At 37.9% G+C, this 22,353-nt stretch overlaps 1 protein-coding gene across 4 annotated transcripts in view; it reads right to left on the bottom strand.

The window, feature by feature from the left end:
- ephb2b (eph receptor B2b) overlaps positions 1-22,353 on the bottom strand; it is a 122,873-nt gene that overhangs the window by 5,047 nt on the left and 95,473 nt on the right. Inside the window, exons 6-13 of one of the 4 annotated variants that reach the window (XM_016668934.1) lie at positions 13,041-13,165; positions 11,911-12,073; positions 9,907-10,015; positions 8,527-8,594; positions 6,809-6,922; positions 6,397-6,644; positions 1,710-1,925; positions 1,144-1,293 (exon numbers count right to left, since the gene is read on the bottom strand). In XM_016668934.1, the coding sequence (XP_016524420.1) occupies positions 1,144-1,293; positions 1,710-1,925; positions 6,397-6,644; positions 6,809-6,922; positions 8,527-8,594; positions 9,907-10,015; positions 11,911-12,073; positions 13,041-13,165 (1,193 nt within the window). Of the gene's footprint in view, positions 1-1,143; positions 1,294-1,709; positions 1,926-6,396; positions 6,645-6,808; positions 6,932-8,526; positions 8,595-9,906; positions 10,016-11,910; positions 12,074-13,040; positions 13,166-22,353 lie in introns of all 4 variants that reach the window. The other 3 variants (XM_007547017.2, XM_007547018.2, XM_016668935.1) reach the window with 3 other exon arrangements.

The following is a 22,353-nucleotide window of genomic DNA, read 5'->3' as shown; positions in this document are numbered from 1 at the left end:
ATTTAGGTTATCTTTGTCCCATGTTAAAATTTGTTTAAGTATGTGAAAAAAATAAATTTGATCAAAAATAAATTAATTAAACAAAAAACTGAACAAATCGGTAAGGAAGCAAAAAGTTTTTAACAACACTTTATGATGTGACACAGATGCCTACTTGTCTTACTCACTTTTCAAAATGCTTCAAACAAGAAAACATATCATTTAAGTAAAAGAAAAAAAAATTAGAATGTCAAAATATAATTGATTTCTAGTGTAGTTTCAAAATTACCTCTGGTTTTAAGCAGTTTATTTAAATTTTTCATTGTTGTTTTCAAAAGAACCAATAGAAAAGTGCTGTAGAGTTAACTGTATGTTCCATTTTCCTGACACACTACTGTAAAAATACAGACTAGGTGTTTTTTTTTCTTCTTTTTTTAAGCAACATACTCTGTGCTAAAAATTTGATAATCAAACACCTTTTAAAGTGTATTTAATTTTTAGTTCCCATAAAGCCACTTTACAGGTCTGACACTTGTATACAGAGGTAGTGCATAGTTAACAGAGAGGAACAACCCCAAGCACACTTGCAGGAAGGGCACACAATCCCCTGCTCATTATCAGGGTCATTAAAGAAACTCCATTCAGACGCAGATTAATCTTATTCACAAGACCTCCAAACGAGGACCCCGATGGAGCAGAAACACTATCTGGAGCTGCTAATATGATAACCGTTGAGGTTCTCAGTCCCTCTTAGCACATTAGTGTTCTCACTTTCAATTTGAAACTATTTTCATTATCTCTCTCCCTATAATTTGCTCTCTCCTTCACTACCCAGAGGGAAACAGAAAATGGAGGCTCCAGTCAAGAGCAGAAATTGTCCACTGAACACTGCTGTGCATTTCAAATGATCTGATTATGTCTGTGTGTAAAGTGTGGGGGAATTTTCATATAATTGTGTGTCTCCTTTCTCTTGTGTTTAGCCAAGAGAAAGGAGACACCATTGACAAATTTTATCTCAGAGGAATTTGAGGCTTTATTAGAACGCAGCGAACCAAAAATATATATGTGCGCTGAGAGTTGGGGAATAAATGTTTTAGGGTGGCCCCTAGCCTAAAAAAATTAACAGCACCAGTGAAAATGACAGAAAGCTTGTTAAATACGTACGTCTTGATTGGTCATGTCCCAGTAAGGTCTCTCTCCGTAAGACATGACTTCCCACATGACAATCCCGTAGCTCCACACATCGCTAGCTGAGGTGAACTTCCTGTATTGGATTGCTTCGGGAGCGGTCCATCGGATAGGAATCTTCCCTCCCTGTGAAAATGAGGGGAATGACCCAAGTGAGGCAAATGACACCGAAACCTGACCGCCGCAGTCTGGAGAGACACTATTCACAGAAACAATACTAATTGTAATCCAAACTGCGAGGTGAATATAACAAAACTCATGTTCATGGAATTTTCTAGCCAGAAGAAGGATGAGGAAAACAAGTGGAGAGATGACATTTGTCCTGATAGGGGGGAACAGAGTGGGAGGGCACTGTGGCATACGTCAATCCCTGGTTTAGTCCTTAAAATAACACGGAAAAAACAACAAAAAAAAAACCTTCTGGCAGAACTATGCAAAGAGTTGTCAAGCAAGGACTCATTTGACTTATTTTAGAAGACTGATAATATCCACCAAAATCAGTTGAGTGTGTATACAAGGTAAGAGTTCAAATATTTTATTACCAGAGCACTTGTGTACGTAGGATCTGATGTATCGTCCTCCAAGAAGCGTGAGAGACCGAAGTCTGACACTTTGCACACAAGGTTGCTGTTGACCAGGATGTTCCGAGCAGCAAGGTCACGATGCACATAATTCATGTCAGCAAGGTACTTCATGCCCGAAGCAATGCCACGTAGCATACCAACAAGCTGGATCACAGTGAACTGCCCATCGTTTTGCTGAGGAAAAGATGTATTAGGTCATAAATTATTTATAGATCAAAAGGAAAACAAATCTCTTAATACATGAGGCTCACATGACAATACTGTACTGCAGTAATCTTAAAAAGGATAAATCTCAAGGTGAAATTTGATTCAGTGACAGACAACTTCTGGGGTTGCTTGAAAAAGTATCTTATTGGGTTTTAATGGCATATCTGAGTATTTATGTTTAGATATTTTTTTTTATATAACCCCAGAAAAAAAAAACAACATTATTTTTATTTTATTTTATGCAGGGGCAACTATACTATCTAGACTGTCCACAAAATGCACTGGTTTCATGGTTGCAGTTTAACTCTTCTTTTAAACACATTGGAATTCTAAGCATATGCTGCATTATGGAAACAATGATATTTTGTTACAGCATTTTATAAAGCGTCTTTGACAATGTTCCTCCAGGTTATTTGTTTTTTAGATTATGTGTAAAGTCTGCCTGCTTGAATCAGTTTGTTGGGACTTCAGTATTTATATTGTACTAACAGTGAAGAATTACTAAGCGGTGCCGTCGAGAGCTTTCTTCTCTCCTGTTATGCATTCTAGCATATAAAAACACCATATGGATGTGTTAACAAGGTCAAAAGCTTGATTCTCACCGGGGGTGGCCTTTAACCACCAAACTGCCAGCCATATGCCAGTTTTTAAGATTTTTACTTAGGTTGTCTTGTTTAATAATAACCTTGCAATGGCTCGACCTTTTGATCAAAGTTTTATGCAAAATGTCTTTGTTCGCATCGTGAATCACAATTAAGATATGAATTAAGACATACACCAGAAAAATATGCATGTACTGGAGAGAGCTACAATGATTAGGGTGATGGCAAGTAGGTCTGCCAACGTCAAAGATTTCATCACCAAAGACAGACAGGAAAAATATCAGTGGACATAAAACAGCAACTGTTTTTTATGAAAATAATTAATAATGCGCTTAGTGACAATGACATCTATACCAGTTCACCTCACAAGAAAATACATTTTGAAACTTGTTTAAAGTTTGATGCCCATTTAAACATTTAACAGGGGAATGAAACAGATTATTTATCTATTTATGATTAGATAAATAATGATAGGATGAGATCATTATTTATCTTCCTGAATTTCAGTGCAGGAATGGCACTGCACTTTATCCTAATATTACCTTCAGTGACAAGATTGAGGAATGAACATATAGTTGGTACAGATCAAACATAATGAAGTTATTTTCAGCACACGTTTTAAGAGGGAATCCTGTCGGTGCTGCACACCAACAGGTTTTGGTTGAGCTTAACTTGCCTCTGTGGGACTAGGCAGGACTAAGCTGGGACTGGCTGTCTGCATACAGCTGTCCCCCTTTCCGTTCTGGTGACGGCTTTATACCCCATGCTCGGGTAGTGTCTGGAGCAGTGGTGCAGCTGTGCCTCCAACTGGGCACACCTGCATTACTTCCACCACCCACCATGATGCAAGGAAACCAGACGACCCCGGATAATGGGGCATGGGAGCATAAGGTTGAGTGTGGACTGACAAAAAAATAAAAAAAAATAAAAAGCTAAAGGTGGAAATAGCAGAGCAGGCAATAAAGGCCCAGACCGCAGCAAAAATTCATACAACCTATTTCTCTTTCTAACATTTTACTCCTCATTAGCTGAGTGGATAACTCTCATCATGCCAAGCTGCCCATCTTTGTGTAGCACAGCAATTAAACAGGATGTATTATTCATGAAACCTTTCTCACACATACACACTAGCACCTAATCTAAAAGCCATCTTGCCATATACTTTAATTGGACCAAATTCCCCTATGTGATTTGGGTCAAGTCAGGGGAAAGACACACCCCTAAATAATGTCAGTAAAGGTCTTGTTTGAGTTTCAAGAAATAACTCATGGAAGTCTGGAGTTCATTCTGTTTATTTTCTCAGCTTATAGGTGGCTCAAGATTCAGTCCCAGCTATGATCTCTCAATCCCCGCTCCATTTCCTCAGCTTGTTTTTTCTACAGCAGTTAAGCCAAACCTTCAGCAGGCAGCTCAGTAGTCTCTACTGCCGTTGTTGCAAACAAACAGCCATCAATTGCTCTAAAAGATACAAATCATGTTCAGAGGCTTTGACACTGTCAGCAGCTGTTGCCAAACTGTCACTGTTGGGTGCTACAAAGCTTTACTGTTGTTTTCAAAACAAGTGGGCTGTCAAATATGTTTAACATGCATCTACATATACAGAAAAACAGCTTTCACTGCAAGATCAGATTCCCCTTGCAAACCAAAAAAAAACAAAAAAAAAACTGATCCTTTGCCTCTCCGAGGTCGGAGGCAGAATGCAAATAAAGGCTCTGAGTGTGAACCCAGGCTCAGCGGTGCGCTGACAGGGGTTTTTATGTTGAATTCAGGATGATGGCTTTGATGTTGTCTTGGAGGAGGAAGTTAATACTGACAACTCGGGATGGTTGTCAGTGGTAAAGACAGTGTTTAGGCATCTTAAGCCTACAGTGAAATTGAATTTTAAAGTAAATAAATAAATAAACAAAAAAACAAAAACAACTTTTATAAATGCTTGATTTCTAAATGTGTTGTTTATGCACACATAGTTTACTGTTTTATGAAACACATTTAAAAGTATTACGGTATTTCATAGACATACACCTTATAAGCTGGCAACTTTTTCACAGTGAACCCTGATTTTTGCCCACCCAACTTTGGAGATGGGCACTCACCCACCTATTTGGAGATACCTTTTAGGTAATACCTTTTAGGTATCACCAAATAATAGACTATTATCCACATCTGCTTTTGTCATCACAAATGACTTCAATCTATAAAGTGTATGCATTCTTTCAAAATAATCTTTAACTGAGGATTGCTCTGGCTTTATTCATGAGCATGACTTTCACCGGTTGCTTGGTCATTTTAAATCAGTGTTTCCCAAACATTCCAGCTTCTAACCCAGTATATAACCCACCAATAACTCGTTTAAGATTATAAATTTAGATTATAAGACAATTAAAGAAGGTGATAACAAAAGCAAACCAGCCTCATAAACCACTACACTATGTTGAATAATTTGTTTCTGCTTTTTTTAACCTTTTGAAAGGATTTTGTCAAAAATATGCATTATCAGAAATATTCTTTACATTTATTTTTATTGCAGGAATAAAAATATTCCGTCTTTTGTGTATCATAAACCGCAGATAAGTCGGAGCCGCAACATTTGGAAACACCTTCTCTTGACATTTTTGGATATAAAATGAAAAGAATCAGCACACAAAATGTTTACAAAGTCTTTCTTCACAGTGAATGAACCTATTTATGAATCATGGAGTCCATTCAGGTTTTTCTCTGTACATTGTCTTTGCACATTAAAAAAGCTCATTTAAAAGCTGTTTTAAATAAATAAAGTGAGAAGGCCTATGTGTAATTCTTAAAAGGCATTCTTACTATGCTTACTGAGAGTGGTTGAACATCAGATATTTCAAATTAACTCTCTTTTAGAAAACACCATGCATCATGAGCCCCCGTTATTTGTACACTGCTCTGCTCATTCACTTAAAAAGCCAACAGCATCAAATAGAGTAGAAGCAAGCATGCAAAACCATCAGAACAAAAGACTTGATTCGATTCTGCAACTATCCCAACACAGTTAGTGATGGGCTGTGTAACATGTCATCCTATAGTGGTTTCATGTTTAAACATATGACATTTATTTTAAGCCTTGAAAAGTATCTGAATTATTTAACGTGGGTTGTAAATGGAGGGTTCTATATAATGTCCCTCGCTGGGGAGATTGTGAAAATCAAAAAAATCCAATGAACTCATGAGCACTTTATATTTCATGTCAGGGAGCAGAAGACAAAAAAATAATTAGAATTTCATAAGCATCCATGCGTGGTGCTGCATAATAAGCAGCGAGCCCAAGAGTGACAACAATTCTTCGTTCCACCTGACAAGACACTTTATGAAACAGAGCACAGTAAAGACTGACAGAAAATATTATTGAGAGATGGGATAAAAATGAGCATTTGCAATTGAGTACAATAACTCTCCGCTGGTAATAAGGACCTACTACGGTAAAATTACCTCCAGCAATTGAATTTGATTAATCTTTATTATGCGAGTTGTTGAATTGTGTTCTAGATATTAGTATGCTGTATGCGGAGCAGGACTGATTGCCTCTTGTCAGCTTTTGACAGATAGTTTGAATTTATCTCAAGAGTTGTTTAGTGCAGTAGAATATGCTAGACAGAGTTGTCATAAACTCATTATGCTGAGATCATTGAATCATCTCTTTTATTCTCGTCAAAGCACAAGCTTTGAACAGAGACCTCCACGCTTCAAAGGAGGCAGTTTTTGAGGCCAACACTGTTGTTAGAGCTATCATTACTCTGTAGAGCTGTAAAATTGTTAGTAGTAAAAGTAAAAGCATAAAAACTGCAATAGGGGAAAATTTTCTGGTTTCTTACTCTCAGGAAGGTATCAAGGGATCCATTCTCCATGAATTCAGTGATGATCATTACAGGACTGCTCTTGGTAACCACTCCTTCAAGATGAATGACGTTAGGATGGTCAAACTGACCCATGATGCTGGCCTCGCTCAGGAAGTCTCTCCGTTGCTTTTCTGTATAGCCAGACTTCAGGGTCTTTATGGCCACAAACATCTCTCTTTTTCCGGGGAGCTTTAAGTTGCCGCTGCACACTTCCCCAAACTCCCCTGTTAAAAAGTAACATGGAAAATAGATCAATTTATAAATCCCCCATAATTAAATGTGGAACTAGAATTATGCAACACCTACACCAACTGCACCTACTTTGACTTAGCTATAGCTTTGGAAAATGCTTTATTCCAATCATGGTTCAGTGAGATTTCTTCCTTACCTGCACCAATGACCTGTTCAATCTTCACGCAGGATATATCAATCTCCTTGGCAAACTCCCTCACTGCCTCATTTGGGTCCTCATACGTGAACGGATCAATGTAAATCTTCATTCCTGGAGACACTTGGAAGACAGGAAAGAGCCACTATAATATTTAATTGATGTGGTCATGTTAGCAGACCTATGGGCCAGACAGTCAAATGCAGTGAGATTCAGCAATAATTCATTCATGTTCCATTTCCACAGTCCTGTGCAATTATGGGATATTTTTTTTTCTAAGACATAAAGGTAATGAAGGCTGGAAGATGGAGGAGGTACTGTAATTACAAACGGTGGTTATGACAAGTACCTTATGGCCACTGTGTGTGGTTGTTCAGTCAGCAAGGACATGGCACCTTCAGTCATCTTATCTGTGATTTAGTGGGTTAATATATATATCATCTCCAGTGAGCCACAGTGCTATTAACACTCAGGAGAGGAACCAGGGTCCTGTATTGGCATCGCTCAACTCCACCTCTAGAAATAAATTGGCTGTCCTAAGCTGCAATGCCAGGTAAATTGGCTTACGGTGGCCTTTAAGTGTGTGGGGACTTAAGTGTCCTGAGTTTTAAATCCGATTATACTGCACATACCTCCACATCAGACCTGAGGCCATCTGAATGGATGCACAACTCACACATGGTCGGCTGCAGTGCAAGAATAGCATGCACACTGCCTCAAAACCTGGCAGACTGCAGCGAGAAAACATGCTGCAGAAATGGAACAGATGGAAAAGATCTTGCCCGGTGCAACCCCCCATTACTAAAGCCCACAATCTCTTCTCAAGCTGAAGCACGGTTCAAAAGACCACCTTCCTTTAATGGCAAAGACCACCATAAACAAGGGCAAAAGCCTGAACTGTGAGTGGTGTGAGAACAGGATGCACACAAGACACGTTGGCTTCTGATAATATCTGTGAAATAGCCAGCTATTTACTGGCACACTCTTGACTGTAGCTAAAACTGGAGTCCTTTGCACTGCCTGACTGAATTCTGCTGAGAAAGTTATTGTCTTATGGGTGAAACTGACTTACTAAAGAGGAAAGTGCTGAGACAAAAGTGCTGAGACAAAATTACACAATTGTATAAATTCAACAGTTAAAAAAAAAAAAAGATCTGTTAATGGGGTCAGACGGAAATATCTTTCTTACAGAATTATCCATGCATTAACGTCACTGAAACTCTTTCTGAACTATAAGAAGGAAGAAAATCATTGAATAACTCCACTTATTCACCAAATCCCTTTGAAATTTTTGACAAAAGCAAATGACTCATGTACATTAGTAGTCTAACGGCCTTTAACATAAGTGAAGACTGACCTATTTCTAACATAATGGAATTAGTTGACTATGAAATGTGATGTCTGGAACACACAGCTGAACACAAATCTTGTCGTTAAGTCCACACCCTAAGTGAGCGGAATCAAATAATGGGAAAGATTTCACAAAGGTGCAGGCCAGGGGTAGTGAACGGCCGCTGTGCAGGGTCCGCAGACAAGGACAGCAGCAAGCAAGGTGGTAGCCATGGAGACAGGTGTGTGAGGCTGTTGCGCGCTGGATGGGTGCCACAGGGATAAACTGCGTGACACGGCAGTCATAGATACAGGTGTGTCTAATCCTGGAGCGGAAGCTGTTGGTGAGAGTGAGCGGAGATGAGCGGTGGTGGTGGTGGTTTACTCACTGTGGCCGCTGGTGTAGTGCTGCAGTTTGTCTGTGTATTCTGAATCACCCCTGTCAAAGCCACGCCTCCTGGGGAAAAGACAAAGAACTCTAGCGCTGGCTCAGAGAGAGAGAGTAAGGAGGGGGAGAACACATGAATCAAACACCCCCAGGTGTAGCTAAGCTGGAGATAAATCGGCTAAAACCAGAATAGAGGGTAGAAAAGGGGTTTTTTGTTTTGTTTTATTGCTGCACAAAAGAAGGCCTTTACACCAGCATACCACACAAACATAACTAGATCTTTCTTTTTAGAACCTGCTTGGTTTTAGTGGATGCATTAATTGTGTCGCTGTGGCAATTATTGTATAGTTAATGCATAATTTCCTTTTTTTTTCCAATATGCATGCATTTTTACAATCTACAGTCTAAAGACAGAGTATTAAAAACAATGTACTGGTGCATGTCAGTGAATTAGATTATTTAAAAATAAATGAATTTATATTTAATATTATTAAAAAGGCAAAAATCATATACTACCTTAATTTTGCACAGATTGATATTTTTAACATTTATATTTGTGCACATTTTTGATAATTATGGCTTGCAGCTAAAATAAATATCAAAACATTCAAAAAGTGACATTAAGAAATCATTTTTAAAGTATATGTTTTATGTTGAAACCTGCACAATTAAGAAGACTGTTGATTTACAGTTTCCCAGGATGCAGTTGTTAAGCGTATCCACAATGTAATTGCTAAAGAAGCTGGCTGTTCACAAAATGGCGCATTTTAGCATATATATGAAAAGTTCAGTGAAAGAAAAACGTGGTAGAAAAAAATCCACAAGCAACATATAGAACGTTTGCTCATAGATAACGTCCTTCTTTGTAGATTTTTAATATTTTTTAAATAACTCTTAAATAATAGAAGCAGACCTTTTCATTTTGTCTTTCCTGCACAATCTTTATTATGTCAGTTTGAAACCATAACCTAAGACAATGAGTTACTGCATATGTAAACGCCTTGGGGAAATCTGCAGCAGTAACACTGTAAGGTTAAGGAATTTATCTTGCACATACTTTTCAGACTTAGAAATGCTGCACAGGTGCAGACCTGCACTGTCAATATAACTGGCCCAAGTGGGAACTGAAATCCAAGCCAGAATACATGAAGATTTAATACTTCTGCAACTGAAGTATCCGCAGAGCTTTAATTTTTAAACACCAAGACTTTTAAATGTACTGAAAACTTTTGAACCGAGGTAGTTTTATTTGTTCAACAAAAAAGCAGAGGGGCAAAAAAGAGAAAACGACAAAAAGTTAAAAAGTTCACACAAGCTGAAAAGTAAAGTGGCATTTTTAGCCATATTTTTTTAAGACTTTTACAAGGCAGAATGGACTCACCGGTTACAAACGATGATGATGACAACCAGAGCAATGAGGAAAACCAACCCAGCAGCTGCTGAACCAATGATGAGTGGAAGTTTCTCCTGAATGCTTGTGTTGTATTCCTCTACAAAAGAAAAAACACAGAGATAAGCATAATTCCATGCATGCACATACACACAGTCACACAGATCCACAAGCTGAAACATATGGGAAAGCATCTGAGCCTCTGCAATGGGTGGCAGACAGACATACGGCTGGGTGAACCATTGAGCATCTTGGCATCACTGCTGGCTGCACACAACATTTTACAAACCGCATCGAATGTGCTCCGATGCTGCAGATATGGACAAATCATCTGGCAGAAAGTGTGTGAAGTGAAGGAGGAAGAGAGCATATTTGGATGAAAAGCAGACTGGTCACACAGCCAGGAATGAGAAGCTTGCGACTAAATGGGCACACAGAGACAGAGAAAGCTTTTTTGTTTGAGAGTCACATACATTTTTTTTTAATTATTTTTAAAATGTTTTATATGGGATTTAAATGATGAATTCAATGCAACTAATTAAACTTAATAAAATGTTCATAATGTCATTACTTCTGAAAAACTTCATCTGTCCTCTCTGTTTCTACTTTGCTGGAACTGTTAAGTTTTTTTTTTCTTTTATGTTTGTAGAACTATTATTCACTTTAAACTGTATCAGCAGCATTTTTCATGCAACTCAAAATCACTTTTAAGTGGAAGTTGAACACAGTTAGCATTGTACGCCCTCTGTTTACAAAATATTTCCAGTTCTGAGTCAGTCTGATATTTTGTGTGTGCTGGGATCTGTGTGCGCGGCAGCATCACGGATGTTCCTGTGAGAGTTCAGGCTAATGATGGCTCTAGGCTCTGCAGGCTGATGGAAATGAGATGTTCAGAGGGGAATACCCAGACATAGCTCTAACATTAACCTACTTGACTGATGTTTACTAAATGTAAGCCATGTTTTAGATAACAAGACAAATTCAATCTGATCTCTAACACAGTGGTTGTTGTAAAAAAAATTAAAAAAACATTATTAGTGCTTGATCTAATTATTCAAACTACACAATAAAATAATATGATAAACAGCACTATGAAAAAAAAAATATCCCTTACATATTCATTCTGCTTTTGTTTTTTTTTAATCAGATTTACACATTTCAGACCAACAGGCAAATTTCAGACAACGATAAGGAAAGTAAACAGCAACATATCAGGCTTTCACTTCGTAAGCTAGGAAAGCTGTGCAATCCGGCCTGACCAAGTGTGAAAAAGTAATTACCTCCTTGATAAATTATGCATCACAATTGATTGACAACAATTTTGAAAAGCTGAGTTCCATTTTGGTAGCCACACCCAGGAACAAATGCTTCTAGACCAGCTAAGCCAGAAATGAATTATACAGAACCTGTCTGACAACATGAAGCAGGGAAAAAGAAATAAAAAAGCCACAATCTATGCAAAAAAAACACAACAACAACAAAAACTGAAGCAGCTCAGCAAGTCAATGTCTGAATGGTTTGTGTGCAGTGGGTTATATTTGCTGTGTCTGGATATCACACACTGTATGACCAAACCTGTTATACGTACAGTTTTATCATCAGGTTTTGGGTCTTACAAGATAATTTTTTAGATTAAGGGGGCAAATTCTATTCACACACAACAAAATTAGCTTTCTCTTATTTTTATGTTATTACCTCAAATGACCTAAATACGTATTTGAAAACTGTTTTTTTTTCTTTTCTTTTTTTATTGGAATTTGATGTAAGTATAACAAAAAGAAAAAGAAAACATACAGGAAATCTATCACTTCACAAATACTTGTTTACAGCAGAGTAATTGTTTTAGAGTACTTGTGCTTGTTCCAACACATAATGCGTCCTTCTCAGTCCTGCAGCTGTCTGAAATCTTACTGCCCTACCCGGTGTGTTGAAAAGCCAAGGATGAAAGGTGATAAGAACTCTGCGTGCTGCAGTGAGGAATGGCTGAATTCTCACCCTCCGTCATGGTCTGGAAGTACAGTTTGCCACTGTAGCGTCCAAACCCAGCTACAGTGCGGGCCCGGACCTGGAAAACATAGATGCTCCCAGACTTGAGGCCACGGATGACTGCCGTGTTGGTCTGGCTTCTGATGGTGGTAGAGTTATACTCTGATTGATCCTGGGGGCAAAAAAAATTCAGTAAGTTTCAGTGGACAATTATGAAATTGTGCAATTGCATAAGGTAATTATTTTCAAATGCTCAATAATGCAATTGTACATTACATGACAGAACTCACATTTAAGGTATTTTTTTTAAACAACTAAAACAATTAGTTTTTTATTATGAAGGGAAACATTGAGAGGCTGCTGTTAGGAAAGTAGACTGGGTGGCAGTTTGAGGTCAGGTGGATCCTCTGAGCTACGTGTGATGATCAGAGCTATATTCCACTGCCATACTTTCCCTCTCCAGAATGTTGACATGTTTGAGAGCAGAGACTGGGACATTTTTAGCGGCTTCCTTCAATACGCTTCTCAGCATACACTTCTGAGTCACAACAGGAGCTGGGACAATTGTTTTGACAGCTCTCTCCAGCAGTGTCAGTAAGAGGAATGATAGTCAAAAGGCAAGCAACAGACAAAAGCTTGAGAAACTACATAAGTGCTTCTCCTTGTGTGTTTTCTTATTAACTGACATGCTGGAGTACACACACATTTGCATCTGTGAGTGTTCTTTTGAGAAAGTATGCTGATTCGGAGGAGCTTGCCCCTCAAAAAAACTATTTTTACATCAGTCAGCGTACCATTGTTTCAACCACAAGTCTCAGCACATCAATCCCCACTGGCCCTGCTGTGGGGCTGAGTGTGTTTTTTTTCTTTCCCAGTGACTGACCGTGATTGTAATTGGAGGAGAACAAGCAGAGGTTTGAAGCGATATTCAGAAGCTACATGCCTCCAAGGATCTGCTGCTAAGCAATTGAGCGGAGAGAATTCACATTTAAAATACACTAACGAAACAATCCAGCTCTTAACAAACTAACACTATATTTAGCTTGATAAGAATAAAAATAAAATACATGGTCTGTGTTTTATGTTCAATAATGACTGGATGAAGCATTTGCAACATGTACTTGAATGGCCAAGACTACCTTTTCATAATACTGTAGTTCATAGTCCAAGATGACACCATTTGGCTGATCTGGCTGAGACCAGGAGAGGGTGATGCTGTCCACAGTACGACTGACCTGGTGCATTATAGACACAGTAGATGGAGCTGTGAAGACACAAAAGCAGAGTGTTACCTGAAAATTAAAAAGTACAATCAGCTTAAACTCCACAGTCACACTGAGAGAATCTATCTCATATTTAATCTCATAACCAAACAAGAGTTCTGGAATGCTCTAAGCCCATAAAGTCTACAACATATAATAATGTGTAGGCTCCAGCTGGAGCATCAAGGGTAGAAATTAGGCTTACAAGTCACAACAGTGGCACAACCACATAAGCAGGCACATGGGACTTCCCGATGTGAAATGCGACTTTGATGAGATGAATATATGCTTGTCATGGTGATAACAGAGTGCGTTCCTCTAATATTATTCAAAAAACACTAGACCACCATGTAAAGGAAAGTGGATCTTGTTGTTTTACACACACAAAAAAAACAAGCAAACAAAACAAAAACCACAAAACAGTATCATAAAAGCCAAAAACAAATACATGTTTGTGTTGATTAGGAGAACTCTCATTTAAACTTCATGCTGATTTGCTTTTTATCCCAAAAGAACATCATCCAATAGCACTGATAAACTAGTATAGTCAAAAGAGTTACATACTTTAAAATATTTCTGGGACTAAAAAAGAATCCTAACCACTGTGTAAGAAGCAACCACAACAGCACTGTCAAACTCTATTAAAGTCATTTTTAAAATATTTATGAATTTAGACATCTTAAGATATTTTTAATTGTACATTATTAATGAATAGATCGTTACTGTAAAATACAAACACAAGCTAATTTTTAGACTAAAAATAAAAAGGAGTTTTTTTTTTTAGGTTGAACATCATTAATTTATTGTACTTGTTTTATTTTGTCAAATATGAATGTGAACTAAATTTTACAAAAATGAAAATGTTTTTTTTTTTGGTTTTTAGGTTATTTATGGAACTATTAACAATATTTATTAGAATCTTATTTTTGTCATAATACTTGCTATACTAGCAATACTTGCTAGAAAACATCATCATGGGTGGTCTTCTATAGTCTTACACAGCCAAGTGACCTTAAATATTGTCAGGTCAGACAGAGGCGTGATCACCCCAAGTTGTCCAGCAGCCATTATGATTAGTTCAGGGTGCCACAGGTCAACTTAAAGCTAAGAGAGGCTGAGGATAAAAAGCTCCGTCTGGGAAGCTTGGCAAGGCCTGTAGACCTAAATGTCTGAGCCTCTCTCTGTGTGTGAATAAGTAGGGTGGGTTGAGGTGTCAGGGAAGGAGGGGTATTGGGCAAAATTTATGTACACCGAGCCCCACGCTCATCAGTTTCAGGCCCATGCAACTCACACACACTGCCCTCAGCCAGCAACACAGTTACTCCCCTGAGTCCAAGCAATAAAGTCAGAAGTCTCTCCCTCGGCACGCGTTCTCTGTTGAAAATCCATTGACTGGAAAACTACAACTACCACGCCTCTATAATATAGGGCTGTGAAGTTGCAAGAGTGTGGTTGTTATATAATTATCTATAAATTATGCACATGATTTTTAAAATACCACCATGTAAAGGAAAGTGGATCTTTCATAAACTGACTACATGCAAGTATTTGGAGAAAATGTGTCCTTAAGTTGTGTAAAGAAGAAAAAGAAAAGGAAGTTATTTAAGTAACCACAGTGACTCAGATCTAATAATAAAACATCTGTCAGCAAAACTTTGCGTGTCCTTCCACTAAAACAAAAGCCTCCGTCTAGCATAATAAATTGTGATCTCACATAAAAGAGGCTGGAAAGTCACTGAGTATGTTATGTGCAGCTGCCGGAAAATAATAAACTGAGACTCTGTTATTCATTTTAGTGAAACACTCTCACCAAGATACCCTGTAACTCTTTAGTGTTTGGCATGGTGCTCCAATCCAGGAGTCAGAGGTACAGCAATGTTTACAGTGTGGAGTCAGGACACCAGCCTGAGGAATCTCATCCGTCTCAAACTACTCCCCAGTTTGTTTGCAGTCACAAACGACAACCTAATAAGGCAAACAGTTACTCAAAGGGGAACTCACGAGTATCCCATTACGGATGCACATATATTCAAGACGGCCACATGGCCTTTTCCTGCATAGCATTTCCATTAAACGCACGGAGCAGCCATGCCCAGAAACCTGATACAGGACTGGAGAAACAAAGGCAGCTCATGTATTCATGTATAGAAGGATGGACACATGCCAGCATTAAAAAAAAAAAAACCTGTTGGAGGAGAACATTGTGGTTTGTTTTTGTCAATGGACAACTTCCAGGTAGACTGAGTGGCAGTTGACATGTCTGGCCTCAAAGAAAGCAAAGACGGCAAAGTGAGAGTCAATTAAATGCGAATATGGCTATATGAGGTAAATACTGCACACAGAAGTAAAGTGTGGAAACATTAGGCAAGCAGAGAAAAAAACAAAGATGTTTGAAATATAAAACCAGCCGTGCTGCATATTTTAAGGTAATTCAGTACATGCACTTCAAGCTAAACTGATGTTTCACCAATTGAGTGTGGAATGCATTGGCATGCCGAGACGATGCTTTACTGAAGTGATTGCTTCAGGACTGATTCACATGTGAAAACTATTTTCTTACATCAAATTTATGAACTAATTCCGCGAGTGTCTTTGGCACTTTAATTCTTCAAGCCTACCTAGATTCTTTTTTTCCGTATCTTAATCTGTAATTTTGAGGGTTAAGTAAATACTTCAGTTTCCTGTGTGTAAACATAAGTCGTCAAATTATGCCACTAAACACATGTTGCAGTATTTCAGGTCATTTTCTGTTGTTGCAGTAATCATTTCTAAATCATGAAGATTGTATTCACTTAAACGCAATTAGAAATTAAAACGGTGGTTGGAGAAACCTTGTTATTTACATACTGTAAGCCAATTCTATCAAGTCTGATCTTTTTCTCCTGAGTAACAGACAAATACTTTTCACTGACAGATTTATTCATAGGTTTTCTCAGTGAAGGCTGTAGTCATGCTTATAAAAGAAAAGAAACAGTTACAAAGACAAGGGCATGGATTGCAAGTTCATGTAATTAAATTAGATGGGTGAATTGGAGAGAAAAATGGTGCGGTATTTTATGGTTTTTCACCAACACCACAAAACATGAGCATGTGTATATTGTGCGTAGTTTTAACTGTGGACAGGCTGTGTCTACTTTTATTTTATTTTCAATAAATCACAATTTCTAAAAAGCTCAAAGCAAATAATGGGGACAATCAAATCAGATAATGAATACGGTGTGGAATGATGCAGTATCAGGTTTCTTAATTGAACAAAGACAGGCAGCCCCAGCTGTTGTCAGAGAATTAGGTTTCAGACCCCACATTATTACCCCACACTGGATCTGATAGAAAAAACAGTCGCTCCGAGTCCACTCCAGAATGACACTCTGGCCTTGAACCAAGCTACTAGAACACAAAGGCTCTGTTTTGCTCCACATCTGCGATAGATGTTTTACTGCTATATCTGAGCACCTAATGGCATCCCTAATCAATTAAAGATGGAGTTTACGGGGATATTTCTGCTGATTAAAAACAGAGCCAATTTACAGAGACATTTTTCCGCTACCGCACGTAGTACAAAAGTGGGGCTTTCATCCATCCAATTAATGTGTGTCTCTGTAATGTTATTATATTGCTCTCGTTTAGTGGGCTTTTCCACTCTCTCTTTGAAGATCTCCTTGACTTGTAGTGTTTGGCCTCCAATAATAGGCACCGTTAGGAACATGATGGGCATCTTCATTAAGCAAAGCTGATAAAGAGGGGCCACTGTGGGTGACTGGCAGCAAAACATTTTGGACACACACTTACTGCACAAACTTCCAGGGGAAAAAAGGAGTCCTATCTCGTGTCAATAGCCACGAAATACACAACAGCTTTTATTATCAGAGAAGTGGGGGAGAACTATAGGTTTATTTCACACAGCTCACAGTCTGTACTATGTAATAAACTAAAACCTTGGAAACAAGAAGATATGTTGAAAACCTCAAACGTTTTTATGCCTGTGGATCATATGCCACAGATAAATGTTTAAAGTCTTTTATCTGAATTTTTCTTACAACCCACTGTGTCTGCAGCCATGTGGCTCTGATTTGATTAGACGTTCTGCTGCAAAGAGCAATGCTATGATTTGGGGAAGATGTGGGGAGGTTGCGAGAACAGGTCAGGCCTTGTAAATCCCTTTCCCTTTTCATTGTAAAAATCAGTTTTCCCGCAGCGTAAACTCTCACAAGAGGGCCTGAACCAGTTGGCCGTATACCATGCAGCCTCCCAAACTTGCAGCCACTGCTCCCCTCCTTTGGGCTTCTGACCATTTATGAGTTGCAGAGACATCTTACAGGGAGAGGCCCATATTTGCATGTACTTTTAGCATGCTGGCAGACATCCCCGTTTCCCCAGCTGCAAGGGATTGTGGGCTTTACATTTAAAAAGATTTTCCAGTGCAGTAAAGCTACGAAAGTGAGATTTCAGTTGATCAAGCTTTAAACCAGCTGTATTGGAAGAGACTAGGGGCTCTAATACACTCATACAAACACCAAACTAATTCTAAATTGGGCTTGTTAGAGGTTTGAATTGTTTTCAGGGGCTACCAATGGATGGGGTTTAAATGTAGGCAGGCCATCTTGTCAAATTTGTAGAAAAACTAAATGCAATGCAGATTGGTGTACAAGTAGAAAATTTCCAATAGGAAATTAAAAGCATTTATAGGTTTTGAATAATTATGGTACTTTGTACAACTTTCCCAGAGTTTTAAAGGGGAAGAACCATTCTTAAGAAAGGTGAAAAGACAGCAAATGGTAATAAAATATATTTTCCTTTAGTGGGCTGTGCTTTATATGGGGCAAAATAAAAAAAAAATATATAAGTCTTGTTTTATAAAAATTGTGCTGAACATTTGCACACTGTCAGAAATGTCATCTTACATTACAGAAAAAAGTCCTTTAGTAAGGGTAAAACAGCCATTTCAATTGGTAAAAGCATTCCAGGCAGAATAAAGCCACAATTTTGAATCCACAGATTCGCTGTGGTCTTTCAGTCTCTCTGGGCCGATTAAGACTGAACAGATAATATTCGAGTTGTCTGCTGCAGCCGTGTAGATTGAAGCCTTTCACGTGTACAGGCGTGGGTCAACGCTGCAGTTTAATCAGCAGGCAGCGTATCTGCATTTAAACAACTTCCAAATGGGCAAGAAGAAAATCTCCACAAACCACAGGTTGTATGTCAATATTATTCACAGTTGGAAAACAAGTGTGGGCTGTGGCTGTCTTTTTTCCATTAAGGCAAGGCTTTAGTGGTAGTTTAGATTGCACAATACTGTGGAAAGTAAAATAAACATAAATATATATGTCAAAATTACTGTGCACATATTATGTCTGACCACCATAATATAAGTTAAGGTAAGAGAATAATATAAGTAGATTAGAAATTAAATGACTCACCTTGAACTTTTAAACATTTTGTCAAGTTGTAGCTCCAAACTTTTATTTACTTTATATGTATTAGCCATCTGAGAAGAATGAAAGGTATTTATTCTGACAATAGATTCTCCCATCTGAGTAGTGGATTTGTGCAGTTGGATATCTTGACTGCTTCTCTGATTAATGTTCTCCTTTTCCAAACAGTATAGAATCTTAATACTTTCCACAATATTATCCCTGATATGTGCGGAGTGTTTTTTGGTCTTGATGTTCATGTGAAGGGCCTGGAGCCCGGAGCCCTTCACATGGCAGCAGTATTCATAAGGCTGAATTACACACAAGTGGACTCTAATAATAATCTTAATAATTAGGTCAATTCCAAGAAGACAAAGTTGCATAGCAAACCTTTCACATTATTTAAATGTTAAAAAATAATGTTTAGTTTTAGTTAAATACTACTTTGTTTTCATGAATCAAAATAATCCCAATAACCATGCTGATGTTTTATGTTGTATAATACCAAAATAGAAAGAAGTGCACAGAGTATGCATACTTTTGCAAAGCACTGTAACTCTCCACTAAACCAGCAAAAAAATTACTACTAACAAAATAATACAATCATAAGTTCTAACTATATTAAATACTGCAAAAAAATAAATATGTTAGTACTGGCCATGCAAAGGGAGCAAAACAATCTTTTTTTTTTTTTTAATCTAGGGTGAGTTTTAAAGTTTTAGTGGCTGAGAGACCAGGATTGCTTGAAGCAATTTCTCTCCAGGGAAATTTTGTCCCTCTACCCAGAGAGAAAGAATAAATATTCAGTATAAAGCATATGGACTAGATGTGAGAGATTTTTTTTGAAATGATCTATAGTTATAAATCATCAGTATATTGTTCAGCATAATATCCTGAATATTTGCAGTTGGTTGCTACGTGATTTTCATGGCTTTCTGAGTAGGTGAGATAATCTGAGCTTTTGAACATTAAATCAGCACATTATGCAAATGTACCAAAACACAGAATGATCACTTTTGCTGCTTGATAGAAAATTTAAAAAAAGCCTCTTTCAAGCACATCAAAGGTTTTAGGCCTTCTCAAGAAAAACAGGCTCTTCTGCAAATTGGATTAGCATTACATTTTTGTTGCCAGTGTTTTTATACAAATGCATGCTCAGATACTAGGGGGAATCCTCCTGCCTAAATAACTGCATGACTATTTTGAGTTGACAAGCAGTCTTATAAAAATATGTGACATTTTAATCCAGCCGTCATTCTTGTTTTAGAAGGAAAAGCTGGTTTATTTATGTTTGTTGTTTTTTTTTTAAAACCAATGTGCTGCATTGTTATTTTGATTAACAACAGTGACTTTTTGGCCCGACATTAAGGTCATCCAGTTCTATGTGGGGCTGCTGCAATGAGCGGTGAACAACAGACAGGATTATAAAAGATCATCTATGCTTATAAAGGTCCAAACCCCAAATTACAGATAAAACCCTCACGAGGATGATAGAAGTCGAGTTTTTATGATCTGCATCGTCTATGTGAGAAAATCTAGGCTAAGCATTAAAAAAAAAGAGTTGCATTAGTACAGAGTTAGTGGGGGTGGGAGCTTATGTTCAGATGAAAAGACAGTTCCAAGACCGTTTCTGAGACAATAACAACTGTGTTTTGCATCAATCTTCAAAGAAATGTCAATGGAAATTTTAATGCGCTTGGCAAACCTAAAGGGGTGAGAAAGACGAGCAGTCCATGAGGAGAAGTAAGAGAGGGAGGGCTGCCATTGAGCTTATCACAGATTCATTTGCTTAATTGATGAAAGTAACTCTATAAATTTTACAGAAAAGTTAATAAATTAAAAGCAGCGCTCTTTGAACCACTCTTGGATATAGCAAGTAAACAAATGACTACATTAAAGTAAATTCAGTTGTTTAGAAATTTCAGGATGCGGTTAAAGCACTTAATGATAATTAATTGTGCATTTGTATTTACTCTCTTTTACTGCACACTAAGCTGAAAGACCGTGGCCTTTCAACCTTAATTAATAACCAAACAATGTGCATTTTCTACTCCTCTCTGTTGCACATGTACAAAGCAGCAAATCTTTGTGTAATGTACTCACTGAAAGGGGAACAAAGCTCACTAAATGATTTATAAATAACAGTAATTAGATAACTAATTTTGATGTTTTGTGGTCTAATTATCTTCCAGGAAGTCCTAATTAAATTCAGATTCCTTGTACAAACTATAAAAAGAAATCTAAAGAATCTCTCTGTCAACCCTGCACACCGCTTACAACATATTTAGTTTCTAAACATATCTTAATGTTTGTCAGCTGTAATATTTCTTTGTATATACGCTGCTCGGTATCATCATAAATTCTGTGCATGTGTTTGGCTGGCTGGATACCAAAGCAGCTTTGCTCTAAAGGTTCTGTCAGTGCTGAGCTCCAGGTGCCTGCTGAGGCCTCCTGTCTGTCTGCAGGGCTGACCTACGCTGGCACTCACCATATGTGCCCTTCTCATCACCTTCTGTCACAGTCGTACTGAACAATGTATGTTGGCAATCCTCACCTGACTCTCAGTCGGTCTCTTTATCATTTAGTCAACAGCTTTGACACTTTCAGATATTTTCAGCTCAACCTTGCTAAACATTTTCTCGGATTACTTTATAACAAGGCCAGTCTAACTTCATACTCTTGACTACTCTAAAGACAAACAAGCAAAATTCATCTTGTGCCATTGCTATGTTTATTATACCTGGTGTCATGAGGATACAAAAGATGTATTATGCCAGATGCAGATTTCTTGATTGTCAATACTTTATCAAGGGTTTGCAAAGTTATATTTTGCAGATTTTCATTAGATAATATTACACAAATATATTGTGCCTTGATTTTAGAGCTGTGAAAAAGAAATACATTTTTTATTTTTCAGCCGGTGTCGTGAACTATAGGTCAAAAGGATAGTGGCCACATTTGGCTTTCTAGTAGCTATTTTGGCAGCTCCACCTGGCTTTACACCAGTGCTCCACTGAAGCAGCAAAGTCCCTGGTAGCCTGGTTACAGTGAACCTGAGCAATTTGAGGCATAATTAACTCATAAATCTTCCCTAGACCATATGAAAAGGCTGAACCTGATTACACCCCCCGTCCTCAGCATAATGTGAGAATCCACAATCAGTCAGCTAGTCTGATAAGAAAGCAATTCAGGTTCTGTGCTTAATAATTTTAAACAGCAGCTCACCTTGAGCGAATGAAATGTCTAAACAAATATGTCCTCTGAAATTTAATATACAAAATCACCACAAAGAGCAAGACTGAATGTGCAAAGATCAAATTTATCTGTTGAGCAAGGCTGAATTCACTCAGAGCACATTATACATATGTTGCCCTCAGGTAGTGGATGATCTCTATTCAGAGTCCTGAAATTGATGATATAGCAAGTCTACAGACAGAAAGAAAATGATTCATTGCCTTGGCCATCAACGTGTCTTCACAATCTTAGCTGTAGTCCTTGCCATTTATAGCAAACTCACGTCTTTAGTAAAATCACACACTAAATCACATATGCCCACGAAGACCATTTCCACCCCTGTTGTGTGTAGGCAGAGCTATGAATGTTGACAACTGCTAACAGAACTTACATAGATGGAGGATCTGGCCTAGAATCATGCAATTGCTTCCATGTGTCTGGAACATTTAGAATAATTCCAATATGCAATGTGCCTCTTGATTGCTTCCCTAAATTGTCTATGTGTTAAGCCGTGAGAACAGAAAAGAAAGCAACAAAAAAAAGTA

Source organism: Poecilia formosa, unplaced genomic scaffold, assembly GCF_000485575.1.
Source record: "Poecilia formosa unplaced genomic scaffold, Poecilia_formosa-5.1.2 Scaffold18, whole genome shotgun sequence".
In the NCBI taxonomy this organism is placed as follows: Eukaryota; Metazoa; Chordata; class Actinopteri; order Cyprinodontiformes; family Poeciliidae; genus Poecilia; species Poecilia formosa.
Note: the sequence above shows the minus strand (reverse complement) of the source record. Positions and strands in the feature narration are given on the sequence as shown.